Source organism: Leptonychotes weddellii, chromosome 10 (assembly GCF_054177405.1).
Source record: "Leptonychotes weddellii isolate Sample4059 chromosome 10, ASM5417740v2, whole genome shotgun sequence".
In the NCBI taxonomy this organism is placed as follows: Eukaryota; Metazoa; Chordata; class Mammalia; order Carnivora; family Phocidae; genus Leptonychotes; species Leptonychotes weddellii.
This window is the reverse complement of record NC_138378.1, coordinates 87,984,529-88,000,526: the sequence shown is the minus strand read 5'-3', so window position 1 is coordinate 88,000,526 and position 15,998 is coordinate 87,984,529. Positions and strand designations below refer to the sequence as shown.

Below are 15,998 nucleotides of genomic sequence, written 5' to 3'. Positions count from 1 at the left end.
CGCCTGGGTGGCTCAGTCGTTAAGCGTCTGCCTTCGGCTCAGGTCATGATCCCAGGGTCCTGGGATCGAGCCCCGCATCGGGCTCCCTGCTCAGCGGGAAGCCTGCTTCTCCCTCTCCCACTCCCCCTGCTTGTGTTCCCTCTCTCACTGTGTCTCTCTCTGTCAAATAAATAAATAAAATCTTTAAAAAAAAAAAAAAAAAAAATGACTCCTAAGAAAAATGGAATGTATGTGGTTTTCCATGTGTTCGTGGTAGTAGGACATACATTTAATTTTTCCAGTGACCTTCAGGATTTGTACTGATCGCCAGTGTCTGGTTTGTGTCTCTTGGAGCCAGTCGCTTACATCTGTCAGATGGCTGGCTTGCGTTAGAAGAACAATCTCTGGCAGGACAACTGAGAAGATTGAGATTGAAACCCTGTCTTCAGGCATTCTGAAGTCACCAGCTAAGCTAAACAGCACAGACAGTGGTGTAAGCACTTAAAAGAGGGCTGTTGGTTTTTTGTTTTTAAATTGAAAATGTCTGTTAGAAACAAGATTAAGTATTCTCTCGGTTGCTTGTCATTCTTTCAGCTTAGGTCATATTTATCTAATCTCTTTTGAAGGATAACTTTTAAAATTCTGTTCTTAGTAATTTGAATTATCATTCTTTTCTTTTTATTTTAAAAGAAGCTGACTAATTTCAGTTTGCTCTGTCATTTTTTTTTAAATTTTTGAATATGCATAGATCCCGGCCAGTTCAATCCTCTTCAGATTGCCTTTATTTTAGGTATGCTGTGTAAGAAATATTTAAGCACATCAGAATTCTTTCTTTTCCTCCCATTTTTCTAATATCATTCCTTACTCCTATGAATTATGGTTTTCTTTTGTATTTATTGAGAAAAAAAATGTAGTTAGATGGCATATAGATAATTAGCACTTTAGGCTTCATAAATCATGTCACTGAAAGGATGTCTGGATTTACTTATTTAGAGAAAATGTGACTTTAATAAATGGGTATATGACTTAGCTATTCCATCACATGATCAGCTCATTATTTTTCTGGAATGGATTGGTAATCTAGGTTGATTATCTTTTTTGGTGACACCAATGTGGAATGGTGATACTACATGAGAAAAATTGAATTTGTACAGTTTATTTAATTCATCCTATATTTCTTATAATTTCTATCTTCTGTGCAATTCATACTTTTATTTTCTGCATGATACATGTTAATGACCTTTTTATCTTTCTCTTAATTGTTTTAAGATGTATTAATGCTCATAAATTATCCTTACATTGAACCAGAGTATTAGGATGCTCCTTTTCGTGTCAAGTTTTTCCATGTCTATCCTATATTCTCTGTAATATGAGGTGAAAAGAACTAATTTTAGTTTTCCAGGCAGCAACACATATGGGACATCTTTATCATCAATATACTATGTAACCCATGGAACAACTGAGTCCTCTTTTTTTCCTAATAGTTCTTTCTAACATTCTAAGTTTTCCTGCTTTGTTCCTAACCTCAGCTCATATCTCTCGTCAGTTATTTATCTTTTGGTGTTCTGGATTCTTTGGTTTTACCACCACCCAGTCTTCTGAGCGTCACAAATTGAAGACGGTTATTTTTTTTTTTTCTCTCCAGAAAACTCTTAGAGAGGCAGATGGAACAATGGCTAGGCTTCTGAAATGGAAAAGTTAGCACGCTCTTTGGGTTTTACGGGTTCATCCTTGTCTTAACATTTGTATTTCTCCTTTTTGACCTTGTTCAACGAAGGACTGTGGTATTTGTTCCCTACTGTCTTTATCCCCATCATAAGGAATTTACCGTCACTGGAATTGAGGTAGCAGTGAAAAGCATCATGTGATTTAAAGTAAAGCTGTGGGTCAATATTTACTGAAGTATTATGTTACTATATTTCCTGTTTGGGTAAAAAGAGTTAATAGCTATCTTAAAACTTGTTTAGCTTTGTTCTAGACAATAGTTCTGTCCCGGGAGATTCTAACCTATTTATTCCTTTCTTGACACTACTCTGAAGGTGAAATACATGGCAAGCCATTTTATCATTTATTTTGTATGGTGAAAGACTTTTATTTCTGTTTATTCATAAAGAAAGCTAGTGGGGATACCAAGGAAATAATTAAATGCCATTGAATTTTGTTTCTGTCAATCACTTGTCCTCACTTTTAATGATTTTATACAATTTGCATATATTTATTTAAGTTGGTCTGTGATTTTTAAAGTAGAAACTCCCCATTAATAATGAAATATTGGGGGATGCCTGGGTGGCTCAGCCGGTTAAGTGTCTGCTTTTGGCTCAGGTCATGATCTCAGTGTCCTAGGATTGAGTCCCGCATTGGGCTCCTTGCTCAGCGGGAAGCCTGCTTCTCCCTCCACTCCCCCTGCTTGTGCTCTATCTCCCTCTCTCTCTTTCTCTGACAAATAAATAAATAAAATCTTGGGGAAAAAAATAATGAAATACTGAGAGCTGCAGAAAATACCATAGCCCAGCACTCCTGTTCTATGGAGTTTTGTTATTTAATTTAACCTAGATTTATATGGCAGATGTTCTGATTAGTAATAAAACCCACCTCTAAAAATTAGGCAAAAGTATATGGTTTTTTTTCTTATACCAATGTAACACCTATAATACATGTGGAAAGGAATAGACAGTAATCTGAGGCCTAGTTTTTCTTTGTAAGTTTGACTGGACTACACAAGGTTGACATCAGAAAATATGGGCACTTAGCATCACACACTATTCGACACAGTTCCATGCGTGATGTGCTGGAGCCAGCTCATACTGCTTCATGAAGGGTGATTGTTAACATCTCTTCCCAGCTCCATGTTTAGAGATAACATGTTGGATGGGGCGCCTGGTTGGCTCAGTCGGTTAAGTGTCTGCCTTCAGCTCAGGTCATGATCCAGGGTCCTGGGATCGAGCCCCATGTCGGGCTCCCTGCTCAGCGGGGAGTCTGCTTCTCCCTCTCCCTCTGCCTGCCGCTCTCCTGCTTGTGCCCTCTCTCTCTCTCTCTCTGTCAAATAAATAAATAAATAAATAAATAAATAAATAAATAAGATAACACGTTGGTAACTTGAAATCACCATATGGTAGTATTTATACCAAGGAAATCAGCAAGTAATAGAAATAAGAAGTCCCTTTTTCTTTTGGAGAGCTAGTTGTTAAATCTCTACCCAGCAAACCACTGGTTCCATTCATTCATCTAACCATCTAACAAATATTTATTGAAATCTAATGTGTGCCAACTGAACCTTAGGATTAGCACTGAGGGCACAAAGATGAATAAACTATAGCCTGTGCCTTAAGACAGCTTATAGTATGGTTTACTAAAATGTGTAGACCAGTAAAAATCTTAGTATATGATTATCTTTCAGCTGAGTTAGATGGCCCGTGATGGTGCTATTGCATCTTGAGAGATCCTAAAGAACTCTATTAGATAGTGAAGTGGGACCTAGGAAAATTGTGGTAGTTTTTTTCTGGAAAAAGTATATTTTTAAATTCGTTGAATTGAAAGTCCTTATGTCTGACCGGGGTCAAGAACATTAATATGCGGGGCGCCTGGGTGGCTCAGTCGTTAAGTGTCTGCCTTCGGCTCAGGTCATGATCTCAGGGTCCTGGGATCGAGCCCCGCATCGGGCTCCCTGCTCCGCGGAAGCCTGCTTCTCCCTCTCCCGCTCCCCCTGCTTGTGTTCCCTCTCTCGCTGTGTCTCTCTCTGTCAAATAAATGAATAAAACTTAAAAAAAAAAAAAAAATCTGTTTAAAAAAAAAAAAAAGAACATTAATATGCAATTGCATAGCAAGGTACTATTTATGCTAATGTTTGTCCGGAAAGTATTCCAGATGATAGGTTGCTAAGGAAGGGATTTATAACAGATACCAAAAACTTGGTGGCTTTAGGGAACTTGTATAGTCAGAAGTAGAAGAATGAAGTTACTAAGCTGTAAAAAGCTGAAATAGTTCAGTTAAAGATAAATATTTAATGAGTACCCAAATGATTTAGGCACTATACTAGCTGCAGGAAATGCAATGGTGAGCAAGTGTAGGGATGCCAGTTAGAGAGGCAGATACCAGGGAAGGAGGGGGGAAAGATTCCTTTACTTCCAGCTTATGCTGCCAACTCTGTTCCAGACTTGGAACTTGGGCTGTACTTTCATCTAGTTTTTTTCTAGTCTCTGAAAATATTCCCCACAGAGAACACAATATCTTTCCTGAACTGCCGAGGAATATATCTCTGCTTTTAGTAAGACCAGCAATGTGAGTGCCTCTCGGAATCATCGTGCATACTTTTGGATATGAGCTGTAAGTTGGGAACTCTTACTGGTGTGACATGGTAATAATAGGCTTAGAGTATTTGATTGTGCCATGTGACTCAGCCAGATGCTTTATTTTGTGAAAATACTAAATTTTTAGTAGTGGTTTAATTCAGCCTCTACAAAATTTAATTTATGCTAAACCTTAAGTTGAATAATAGAACTATATAGGGCATTGAACAGAGCAATTTCTAATTGCATAAATATAACTTCAGAGTCAAATAAAATGCTTTCATGCAATGAATGCCTAGGGGAGTTTTCATTTTTGTGAGGCTCTCTGTGTTAGGGATCATTAAACTCTTCAAAAGCAGGCGTGGGTACAGCTTGCTGAATAAATAAGGCCCTGGGGTTAAACATTGTCATGTACCTGCTCGGATGTCCTACCTCTGATCACAGACTTCTGTTTTCTGTGCTGTAACCAGCAGTGCCTGCCAATGACCTCCTCTCATTCCTACTTCCTTTCCTAGCATTGGAGCTCTTGGAAGTCTGAAAGATACCTGTAAAGTGGTCAGGATATTCACTGAAAGATGCCCCTAGACTTAGGGCCATACCTTACATTGATTAAAACAACCTCTTAATTAACCCCTTGATGCAATGTCATTATAAACACTGATCTGAAATGTTTGGGTTATTTGCAGCCTTGATCAGGAAATGGGAGTGAAAAGAAGTTCTTTAAGAATTCTTTTAAAAGGTAGGGAGTATGGTGGTATGATTGCACAAAGACTTCTCAAACCTTCTCTAATCTGAAAAATAAGTCAAGATTTCTTTGATTACTTGATGGAAACAAGAACTACCATATTGACTCTTGAGTAGTAGGGGAAAAAAGAAAAGAAATGCTTGCCCTGCTTTTTCTTCCTGATTATTCAGATAAAATATATCCAACCCTTTTGGACCATGGAAAAATGAGAGCTAGGGACTTAGTGGGTACCGTAACTGGCGTGAACCTCCTCAGAAAGAGCTTTCATGTCCTCAGATTGCCCTCTTCCCGGTTACCTCCACCATCTGAGCATGTGAATAAATGATTCGTGTCTCCCTCAATAAGGCCTTTATTTTCACTAAAAAGCACACAATGAATCATGGAACACTACATCAAAAACTAAAGATGTAATGTATGGTGATTAACATAACATAATAAAATAAAAATTTTTTTAAAAAGCACATCAAAACCATTTGTTTAATGCTTTCAATTGTGTATGCGTTGATGTATTTATGAAGCATCAGAGTTCTTACAAAATGTTACATGTAGCATGTATGTCTCTATAGATGTGGGGATGATGGTAGCAATGGTATATGGCAGGGGTTAGTGGACATAAAGTGAATTTCAAGTCATTTGTCACCACCACATGCTCTCTTTCTGCTGTCCTTGAAATTTATTAGGCTTCCCAGCAGAGGGGCCACAATGAGGTAGCTATACCACTCTTGTTTCTCCCAGGGGTACATATTGGCACTCACTTCACACGCACACCTGGGATTTCATTTCCTGGAGGCTTTGTGAACATGAAAATGGCCCTTCTTCCCAGAAAGGACCCCAGAGTATAGTGTTGTAATTTTGAATAGATAACATCAGTTACATAGCCTTTGTGAAAATAAACTTGGCCTATATACCCTAGGTTTAAAATAAATCAAACAGATGGTTTCGTGAAGACTTTAGACATTTTGGCTTTCCTTTAAGTTCCCATTTAGTTGTTTTTGTGTTTTTGTTCTTAACATATAATTTTGTTTTTTACTGGTATGTCTGTTGAAGTCCTGCCTTCATTCAGAGCAGAACGATTAGGGAATAAAAGGAAAAGGTGTTAACGATTAGAAAGGCTAAGAAGCCATGACACATTTTGAAGGTTAACTTACAGTTTTCCTTTTTCCTTTTATTTTTTAAAAAATCTTTTACTTCTCCCAATCTTGGTTGTGTTTGAAAGCTATTTGCAAGTTTGAAGTAGAAGTTCAAGAGTGTAGAATTCATTATGGTAACTTTTTTTTTTATATGTTAGATCCTTTTCATGATAGTTAAGAAAAAGCCTTTGAAGTAAGAGTATTCATTTAGTTAAAGCATAGTTTAATAGAAAACATATGTTTGACTCTTGGCTCCATAATTATATTTTTAAAAAGTGAAATTTGAACTCATTGAACCCACATGTGATAATTTCTAGGAAGCTTTATTTACATTATTGTTTAAAATTTTTGGAGCATAGAAATGCCTCCAAAGGCCATTTTCTTCCTGTGTAACTTATTTCTAGAGAATAGGCCTACAGGGTGGAGAATGTGGCTAGCTTTTTAATATGGTTTTGATTCCCCTCGATGTAACTGCCACAGAGTGTGGAAGTTTAATGCACTGTATTCAGTGTTTTAAGCCTTTTCAGTTGGGCAGTTGTTCCTTCTACGAGAATTGCAGTGGTAATATAACTGGGAACAGAATCTTTTTCCAAAGATAAAGATGTATTATAGATAATAACTGGTTGGTTTGACTTCATTTTAGGTAATTAAAGTTTCTGTTTGTTTGTTTTTTTCTGGGCAAATAGGTCATAGCAAATGACAGAAGTCCCTTGGTTGGTAAAATCCACTGGGAGAAAATGGTGAAAAAGGTGTCAAGATTTGGAATACGAACAGGCACTTTTAATTGTTCCAGTGACCCCAGGTGAGTTGATTAGGCAATTCTTAGAATTTGAGTTCTGACCAGAATTGTTTTAACTAATGAAGACAGTGATATTAGAAGCCTATTTGAACTGAAAGCTAATTATGTTTAGCACACTGTTAGTTACACAGGTGCTTGATTAATAAAGTTTTTGATAGATAAACTGGCAGGTACTTACTTTCCTTCTGAGAGGACTTTCTCTCTCTATTCCATTCTTCTATATTCTTTCTAATGGGGGTGACTCTTGAGTATGTCTTTAGTCCTTTTGGTTTCAATTTTCTTCCCCAAAAGACTGTAGCACATTTATAGCTTTGTACTGATTGAAATCTTTTGTCATAATTCTGACCTCTAGTTTGCATGAGGACACTCATTTCCATCTGCCTTACCCCTAGATGTGTCCTTTTCTGTAAACCCAATGTCCAAATTCAGATTTCATTCTTTTTTTCTTTAATCAGACAGATACCCTTTCTACCTTTCCTTTTTCTGTTCTTTACTGTTGCGTTTTGTTTTGTTTTCCCATTTTCTCAGACAAGAATCCTTGCAGGCATTTCTCTTTTCTTTTGTCATCATCTCCAGTATTTCATCTGTTGTGTTATTTCTTGTTTCATTATTAAGTTATTTCTTTGAAATGCTTTTTATTTCAACTTCTAGTGCCATCAAGTTTTAACTTACATATAATCATTCATTTAATTACTCTTTCAGTAAATAGTTCATAAAAGATTAGCATGTACAGCATGTTCTGTTTAGTGCTGAGGAGGGGGCATATGATGTATATGTAGAAAACCTCACAACGGGCGCCTGGGTGGCTCAGTCGTTAAGCGTCTGCCTTCGGCTCAGGTCATGATCCCAGGGTCCTGGGATCGAGCCCCGCATCGGGCTCCCTGTTCCGCGGGAAGCCTGCTTCTCCCTTTCCCACTCCCGCTGCTTGTGTTCCCTCTCTCGCTGTATCTCTCTCTCTGTCAAATAAATAAAATCTAAAAAAAAAAAAAAAGAAAAGGTTTTAAAAAAAAAAAAGAAAACCTCACAACATTAGGTAGTTTCTAAGGTAAGAAATACACCTGACTTATCTATGTCCCTTACATGTGGCCCCAATGGGAAGCCCATTAGTGGTAGAAAACCCTCCTAAACTGTTAAACATCAGATTTTCCTTTCTTCTTTAAGCCCATGTTTGCTTTATTTTACCTCAAGATTGTTTTGCTGGTATTACAGGGTGTGATCCACACCTTAGGGTGATCCACACCCTAAGGTGTAGAATCCCCTAAGAGTTGGAGATAAGAAGGAAAGTTCTTGTATCTACTAACTCACAGTCTCCTCATCTACCCACAAAATTCACATTCTCTTCACCACAGAATCTTGATCATATTCTAATGCCTTTTGTTGAAATGTCCAAAACAGCCTTAGTGTTAATGTTCTAATGAAAAGGAAATCGTTATTTTTGTCCTTTGTTTATCAAAGACAATTGCATTTGGTGTGATCCCATCATTCCCAAATAGACTCGGAGTGAAAGATCTTTCTCTCCCTTACTAGTGATTGCAATACCAGAACAAATGATAATGCCAATATTTTGATTTTTTTTTTTCAGGTAATGCCAAAAGTCAGTATCACTATTTTTTTGAAAAATATTCAGAATTGATTTTGTAAAAAATCTGTGAACTAATTAATACATTTCAATACTGTAACTTATAAATATATTAGAAAATATCAAGTAAAAATAAATTTACAAAATATAAAGGTTAAACACATATTACAGTCTAATATAAATTGTTACATAACATTAAGAATTCAAAAATAAACTAAACAAAACAGAAAATGATAATCTATTAACATGAAAAACTAAAGGAAATAGTAGTGTTTGACTTTTTTTGATGTAATCTTATAAAGCAAGATGCATCAGAAGTATCATAATTGAGTCTAGCAGATTTTAATGCAAATTTTTCTAGCTTTTCTTTGGAAAAACTCTGAGTCTATACTAGCTGAAGAATGGTAAAGAGATACATATAAGCAACTTCCATTTATTTTCCTCTAAATCCTTCATCTTCAAATAATCTCACCTCTTATTTATGATGGAACAGGTCATTTTTTAGCCAATTTTGATTTTTTTTGTTGATTGCATCTATTATTTTTTGTTACTAAAACACTTTTAGGGGCACCTGGGTGGCTCAGTCCGTTAAGCATCTGACTTGTGATTTCTGCTCAGGTCATGATCTCATGGGTCATGAGATCGAGCCCTGTGTTAGGCTCTGTGCTAAACGCAGAGCCTGCTTGGGATTCTCTGCCTCTCCCTCTCCTCCTTCTCCTCCCTCTGCTTACGCATGTATGGTCTCTCTCTCTCTAGTAAATAAATAAAATCTTTTTAAAAAAACACTTTTACTTCACCTTCATTTTCATCACAAAGGTGAAGATTTTGATGCATAGTTACTCATATCAGTTTCAATATCATATTCATGTTTCCTTTTATTGGGAAGGTCTTACAACTAAAGTAAGAACTATTCTTGCCATAACAGCTGTGCTTAGTCAGGATTATTTTTTTTCTTCTTTTGAGGATTTCGGAGATATAGAAGAACAAAATAGATATAGAAAAGTGTGTTCAGAGTGTCAATGCAGGGGCTCCTGGGTGGCTCAGTTGGTTAAGTGTCCAACTGTTGATCTCAGTTCAGGTCTTGATCTCAGGGTTGTGAGTTCAAGCCCTGCATTGGGCTCCATGTTGGGTATGGAGCCTACTTAAAAAAAAAAAAAAGGAATGTCAATGCAGGGTGTAACTGGGCAGGGAATAGTGTTTTTCAGCAAGTGTTTTAATTGTATGTTGAATAATTGAGTCATCATCTTGATTTCACATTTTTAGAAACACCAAACTCTCTACTCCACTGTTTATATTGCTTTCTTTACCGGAGTTCCTTCTCTGGGGTGGCCTCTGGGCAGCCTCCTCCGGTGTGCTGGTCGCATTGTACAGCAGTACTTTCCTGACTTGGTTAGCTCCCCTAAGAATATTCAGGACCACCACCTCTGGGCAGCACCTGACTCTGTTGGGCAACAGTTTTAATTTCTTTCCCCGCATACTCAGCTTGCCTGGCCCAATTTCTCTCATTCCCCAACCAAGCAATATAGCTTACAGGGCTAAAAAGCCCTCTGGTATGTCTATTCTCTTTTCTTTTCTTTGAGAAAGTAGAAAACATGATGGGGTGTGTCTTTAAGGAATTAGAGAGGTGGGGGATAGTAAAGAGCAGATGGAAAACATTGTAATTGCAGGAGCTGAGTGGCAAGTGGGTCAGGAGGGCTTATGGTGAGAGTAAAAGGGTAGAGGGCCTGTGGCATAAACAGAAAAGGGAAAGTGAAGGGGAGATTGGAGAGCAGGCCTGGAAGGCCAACGAGGCCAATAACCTCTGAAGAAACCACATTACGTAAACAGAAGTACTAAGGTTTCTTTTTAAGTACTGAATGTCACACAAGAAACTGGAGTAACAAACTCACTAAACATGTTTTCTATCATTTTTAGTCTTCAAATTCTCTGAGATCTCAAAAGGTTTAGGTTATTTTCATGGTATTATCAGTGTGGAAGGTTAAACCTTAAAGCTATCACCTAACTGTAAACTGAAAAGAAAGCGCATGATACATTTGTTTTCTTACATGAAGAAAAGTATGCACTAAGACCTTCTTTGCCTGTTTTACACAATAAGGTTTTCTGTTAGAAAGATTGGCATTTAATTTATGGCACAACTCAGAAGCCAATATTCTCTGAGGTAGTTATAGAAAGATAAAAGAATGATCAAGAGTAGAAATGTGTCATCACAAGTATCATAATAAGTTTAAAAATTAAAGCTACTTAAAGAAATTTAAGATGTAAATAAGGCAATTATCTATTTGACTTGTTGCTTTTGGGGGTGGAGGGTAAAAATAGAATTCATGTCAATGAGTTATTACTTTGCATTATACAAATACAGTGTTAAGGGTTTAAAGATACTGTCTTTGTAGGAATTCATAATTCTCAAACCATTTCACTTAAAGCAATATTGATATTAGTGGAATCTACGCTGTTAAGGAAGCAAATCAACTCAGCAAGAAGCTGAATCATGGTCTGTGATTCCGAGTCGCCCAGATAGTTTCTCAAGAGTTGTTACTAACTTTGTCTTTATGACATAACATGCTATCTTGATTTATCTGAAGTTATATCACAAAATTCCTGAGATACAACTAATTGTATTATCATTATAAAACCATATGACCTATGTTGAGACTTTTAGTCTGATCATATAAATGTGTAATGTGCTTATTTTAAATAAAATATAATCCATGCTGGGACACCTGGCTGGCTCAGTCAGAGAAACATGCGACTCTTGATCTCAGGGTTGTGAATTTGAGCCCCACATTGGGTGTAGAGATTATTTGAAATAAATAAAACTTAAAATATATATTTATACACACACACACACACACACACACAATCCATGTTTACTAAGTAAAGCATAACACTTATGATTTTTTGATTTTTATATTTTGAATAGCAAAATAAGAAATTGAACATTTGTTACCATCCATTTACAAATCTGTAACGAACAAAATGTACCTGCATGGTAGATTTTCTTTTTCCCATCTTTATTGAGGTAAATTTACATATCATAAAACTCCACATGGTAGGTTTTTGGAAAAAAAATACTTTTTTAAAAAAAGGGAAATGTTGCACTTACAATCTCTCCACTGTCATACAACAACTTTTTATTTTTCAGTATTTCATTTCTCATCTAGTTTTTTAGGGGGAGAGTGATGTCACAAATAATATAGCAAGAACTTGTCCATTTCCAAAAGGATTGGAGTCATGATCACACTGGTTAAATGTAAATAAATGGGGGCGCCTGGGTGGCTCAGTCTGTTAAGCGTCTGCCTTCAGCTCATGATCCCGGGTCCTGGGATCGAGCCCCGCATCAGGCTGCCTGCTCAGTGGAGAGCCTGCTTTTCCCTCTGCCTCTCACCCCGCTCATGCTCTCTCTCGTTCTCGCTCTCTCTCAAGTGAATAAATAAAATCTTTTTAAAAAAAGTCTGAACAGGGGCGCCTGGGTGGCTCAGTCGTTAAGCGCCTGCCTTTGGCTCAGGTCATGATCCCAACGTCCTGGGATCGAGCCCCGCATCGGGCTCCCTGCTCGGCGGGAAGCCTTCTTCTCCCTCTTCCACTCCCCCTGCTTGTGTTCCTCTCTCACTGTGTCTCTCTCTGTCAAATAAATAAATAAAATCTTTAAAAAAAAAAAAAAAAGTCTGAACAAATGATTGAATTTTAGTTAAATTCTTCTATACTTACCTACCCTCTAACTGAATCTCTTCTTAATCTGAAAACTTACTTTGTTTCATCTGTATTAAATACTCTTCTTCATGATCTTCATTAAGGAGATGAAAGAATACAAAAAAGTATGGGACTTGCTCTTTCTTAGGTGAGCTTTTGTATGGATTACTTTGTAACCGTGCCTGCGTGCATCAGGTATTGGGTAGGTGCTTGGGTTAATAAATGGGTACAGCATGGCACCTACGCTCAAGGAACTTGCATTCAAGTCAGGGACTCAGCATGTAGGATAATCTATTCTCTCTTCTTTGCCCATTTGAATCTAACCACCTTCAAGACCTCATTCAGTTCCCAAACCTTTCAGGAAATCTTCACCAGCTCAAACTCTCAGTGATACTCCTTTTTTTTGAACTTCTTTTTTGTTATTTAGTAATTAATATATATGGTTTTATACTTCTGTTTTGTTTCCTTAATAGGATTTTAAATTCCTTGTGAGCAGGAATTATTTTCTTTCTTTTGGATCTTATAAGCACATAATGAAGTAGTAGGTACATAATAGATGCTGAAGTATTTGCTGATTTCCTTGACTAAAGCCTTTTCTTTAAAAAAAAAAAAAAAAGACAGATATGAAACAAAACTACAAAAAGAGAGCTTGCTTTTGTTCTTGTACGACTGCCAGGTATTGGTATTACTTTTGATTATTTGGAGGTTATTTGGTTTTGAGGAGAGAGTATCTTTCAGTGCCAAAGAAATTTGTTAGGGGGAAACAAATTGTGCAATAGTGAAGATGAGCAAGCTAGCTCATCCATGAGCCTACCTTTTACTTACAGTTTACTCTCTTACAGATACTGCAGGAGAAGAGGCTGGGTACGATCCACACTCATCATGTCTGTCCCACAAACAAGCACTTCTAAAGGGAAAGTCATGCTTAAAGAATATAGTGGACGCAAAATTGAAGTAGAACACATTTTTAAGTGGATAACTGCTCATGCAGCTTCTCGGATCAAAACCATTTATAATGCTGAACATTTGAAAGAAGAATGGAATAAAAGTGATCAGTATTGGGTAAAAATATACCTATTTGCAAACCTTGACCAACCCCCAGCTTTCTTCTCTGCACTAAGTATAAAGTTTACCGGAAGAGTTGAGTTTATTTTTGTTAATGTGGAAAATTGGGACAACAAGAGTTACATGACAGATATTGGTGTGTATAACATGCCATCATACATTCTTAGAACTCCTGAAGGAATTTACAGATACGGAAACCACACAGGTGAATTTATATCCCTTCAGGCCATGGATTCATTTTTGCGCTCATTGCAACCTGAAGTAAATGATCTGTTTGTTTTGAGCTTGGTTCTAGTTAATCTTATGGCTTGGATGGACTTATTTATCACACAAGGAGCAACCATAAAGCGATTTGTGGTTCTCATAAGCACTTTAGGGACATATAATTCTCTATTAATTATTTCCTGGCTACCTGTGTTGGGCTTTTTACAGCTCCCTTACTTAGATAGCTTTTATGAATATAGCTTAAAATTGTTGCGATATTCCAATACAACCACACTGGCTTCATGGGTAAGGGCAGACTGGATGTTCTATTCTTCACACCCGGCCCTGTTTCTCAGTACGTACCTTGGACATGGTTTACTAATCGATTACTTTGAGAAGAAGAGACGGCGCAACAACAATGATGAAGTCAATGCCAATAACTTAGAATGGTTATCAAGTCTGTGGGACTGGTACACCAGCTACCTCTTCCACCCGATTGCTTCTTTTCAGAACTTTCCTGTAGAATCTGATTGGGACGAAGACCCTGACTTATTCTTGGAGCGGTTAGCTTTCCCTGACCTTTGGCTTCACCCTCTGATACCAACTGATTATATAAAAAATTTGCCAATGTGGCGATTTAAATGTCTTGGAGTCCAGTCTGAAGAGGAAATGTCGGAGGGTTCTCAAGATATTGAAAATGACTCAGACAGTGAGAGCACAGACACTTTCAGCAGTGAAAAGGAAGTATTTGAAGATAAACAAAGCATAGTTCACAATTCTCCAGGAAGAGCAAGTCACTGTGATGCTGAGGCTTGTTCATGTGCCAATAAATATTGTCAGACCAGCCCATATGAAAGGAAGGGGAGGTCATATGGATCATATAATGCTAATGAAGATATGGAACCTGATTGGTTAGCTTGGCCTGCTGATATGCTGCACTGTACTGAATGTGTTGTTTGCCTAGAGAATTTTGAAAATGGATGTTTGCTAATGGGGTTGCCTTGTGGTCATGTGTTCCATCAGAATTGCATTGTGATGTGGTTGGCTGGGGGCCGACACTGTTGCCCTGTTTGCCGGTGGCCTTCTTATAAAAAAAAGCAGCCATATGCACAACACCAGCCCTTGTCAAATGATGTCCCATCTTAACCATGTGCAATTTGTCCTTTATAAGCTTTGAGTATCTTACAGCTTGCCTTTTTAATGTTAGTCACAATGTTTTTGTGGTTTGAAGTTTAGTTTAATGTTAGTGCAGTGACAGGAAATACACATTATGCTAATGTTGATAATTACTTGGTTGCCTTGTGTGTCAATTGAATGCATACTTAATTGTAAAAATTTTTATTTACAACATTGGAAATTCAGAAGTTAATGTTTTTTGTAAGCACAAAAGAAGTATGATAGAAATTTATCCTAGCAAGACTTTACGAGGTAGGATCAAATTCTAATGGAATTGAGGCAGTTTCTTATCCTAAATGTTTCCTCCCTTTTTACAATCTCTGTCCAGCACCTCTTGGTTAAATAATGTATGCTCTGAGACATGAAATTAAAACAGACCTATGAAATAAATTATTTTAAAACCAGAAGATTACAGTTTTTCCAATGTTAAATTGTTTTTGATGAGGTGACTGAATGCTATAGGTGTTTTGCTGGTTTGTTAATTTCACAGGTAAGTCAAATGGAATCCTTGACTATAAGTATAAGTATGTTGCTTATACTGGCCAGAGGTGACATTAGTCAGCCTCTTAGCTTGGTTAGCGTTGATGGGAAGGAATTTCATGGTGGGCTCTTTTTTTTAAGTATTAAGTCGTTTATGAGTAGTATATTAATCTAAGTAAAATCAACTATACCATATTAGCCACATGTTGATTACTTACGTTTTTCCTAACTTTGATTTTGAAAAATTAAAAAACTACAGAAAAATTGGAAGCAGTACAGTGAACATCCATTTCTCTAATTCACCAAGTGTTGATATTTTGTTACCTTTGCTCTATCTTCTCTATGTGTATATTTATCTTTTTTCTTTTCTCTGGTTTGTTTTTTGTTTGTTGCTGATCCCTTTGAAAATAAATTTTAGTCACCCTGATTCTTCTTTACCACTGAATATATCACCATGTATCTCCTAAGAACAAGAACTTCTTTTTACATAACCACCATACCATTATCACACCCAAGAAATTTATTAACATTGACTCAGTAATATTTAATATCCAATCCCTACTTCCCACTTGCTTCCAAAATATCCTCTATATGTTTATGTTTTCATTTTATTTTTATTGTGAACCTCAGGCAAGGTTCATGCATTGGGTTTGGGCTTCTTCCTTTCATCCTTCTCTCTAAAAGCAGTTCCCTGCCTTTTTTTTTTTTTTTTTTTTTAAGTCTTTCCTGATAAATTTTTGAAGAGTACAGGCTAGTTGACTTATAGAATGTTCTACATTCTGGATTTGTCTGTTTCCTCATGATTAGATTTAAATTAATATTGCCTGGGTGGTATCTACCTCCCATTTGTATGACATCAGAAGAC

At 36.9% G+C, this 15,998-nt stretch overlaps 2 protein-coding genes across 2 annotated transcripts in view; one reads left to right on the top strand and one right to left on the bottom strand.

Moving 5' to 3' along the window:
* RNF103 (ring finger protein 103) overlaps nucleotides 1-15,397 on the top strand; it is a 21,688-nt gene extending 6,291 nt beyond the window's left edge. The window contains exons 3-4 of the mRNA XM_006748450.3: nucleotides 6,827-6,942; nucleotides 13,051-15,397. Coding sequence (XP_006748513.1) covers nucleotides 6,827-6,942; nucleotides 13,051-14,623 — 1,689 coding nt within the window. The 3' untranslated portion in view covers nucleotides 14,624-15,397. The remainder of the gene's footprint in view (nucleotides 1-6,826; nucleotides 6,943-13,050) is intronic.
* The window catches only part of MRPL35 (mitochondrial ribosomal protein L35), a 471,157-nt gene that overhangs the window by 104,555 nt on the left and 350,604 nt on the right, over nucleotides 1-15,998 (bottom strand). The gene's annotated exons all lie outside the window — the stretch shown is intronic.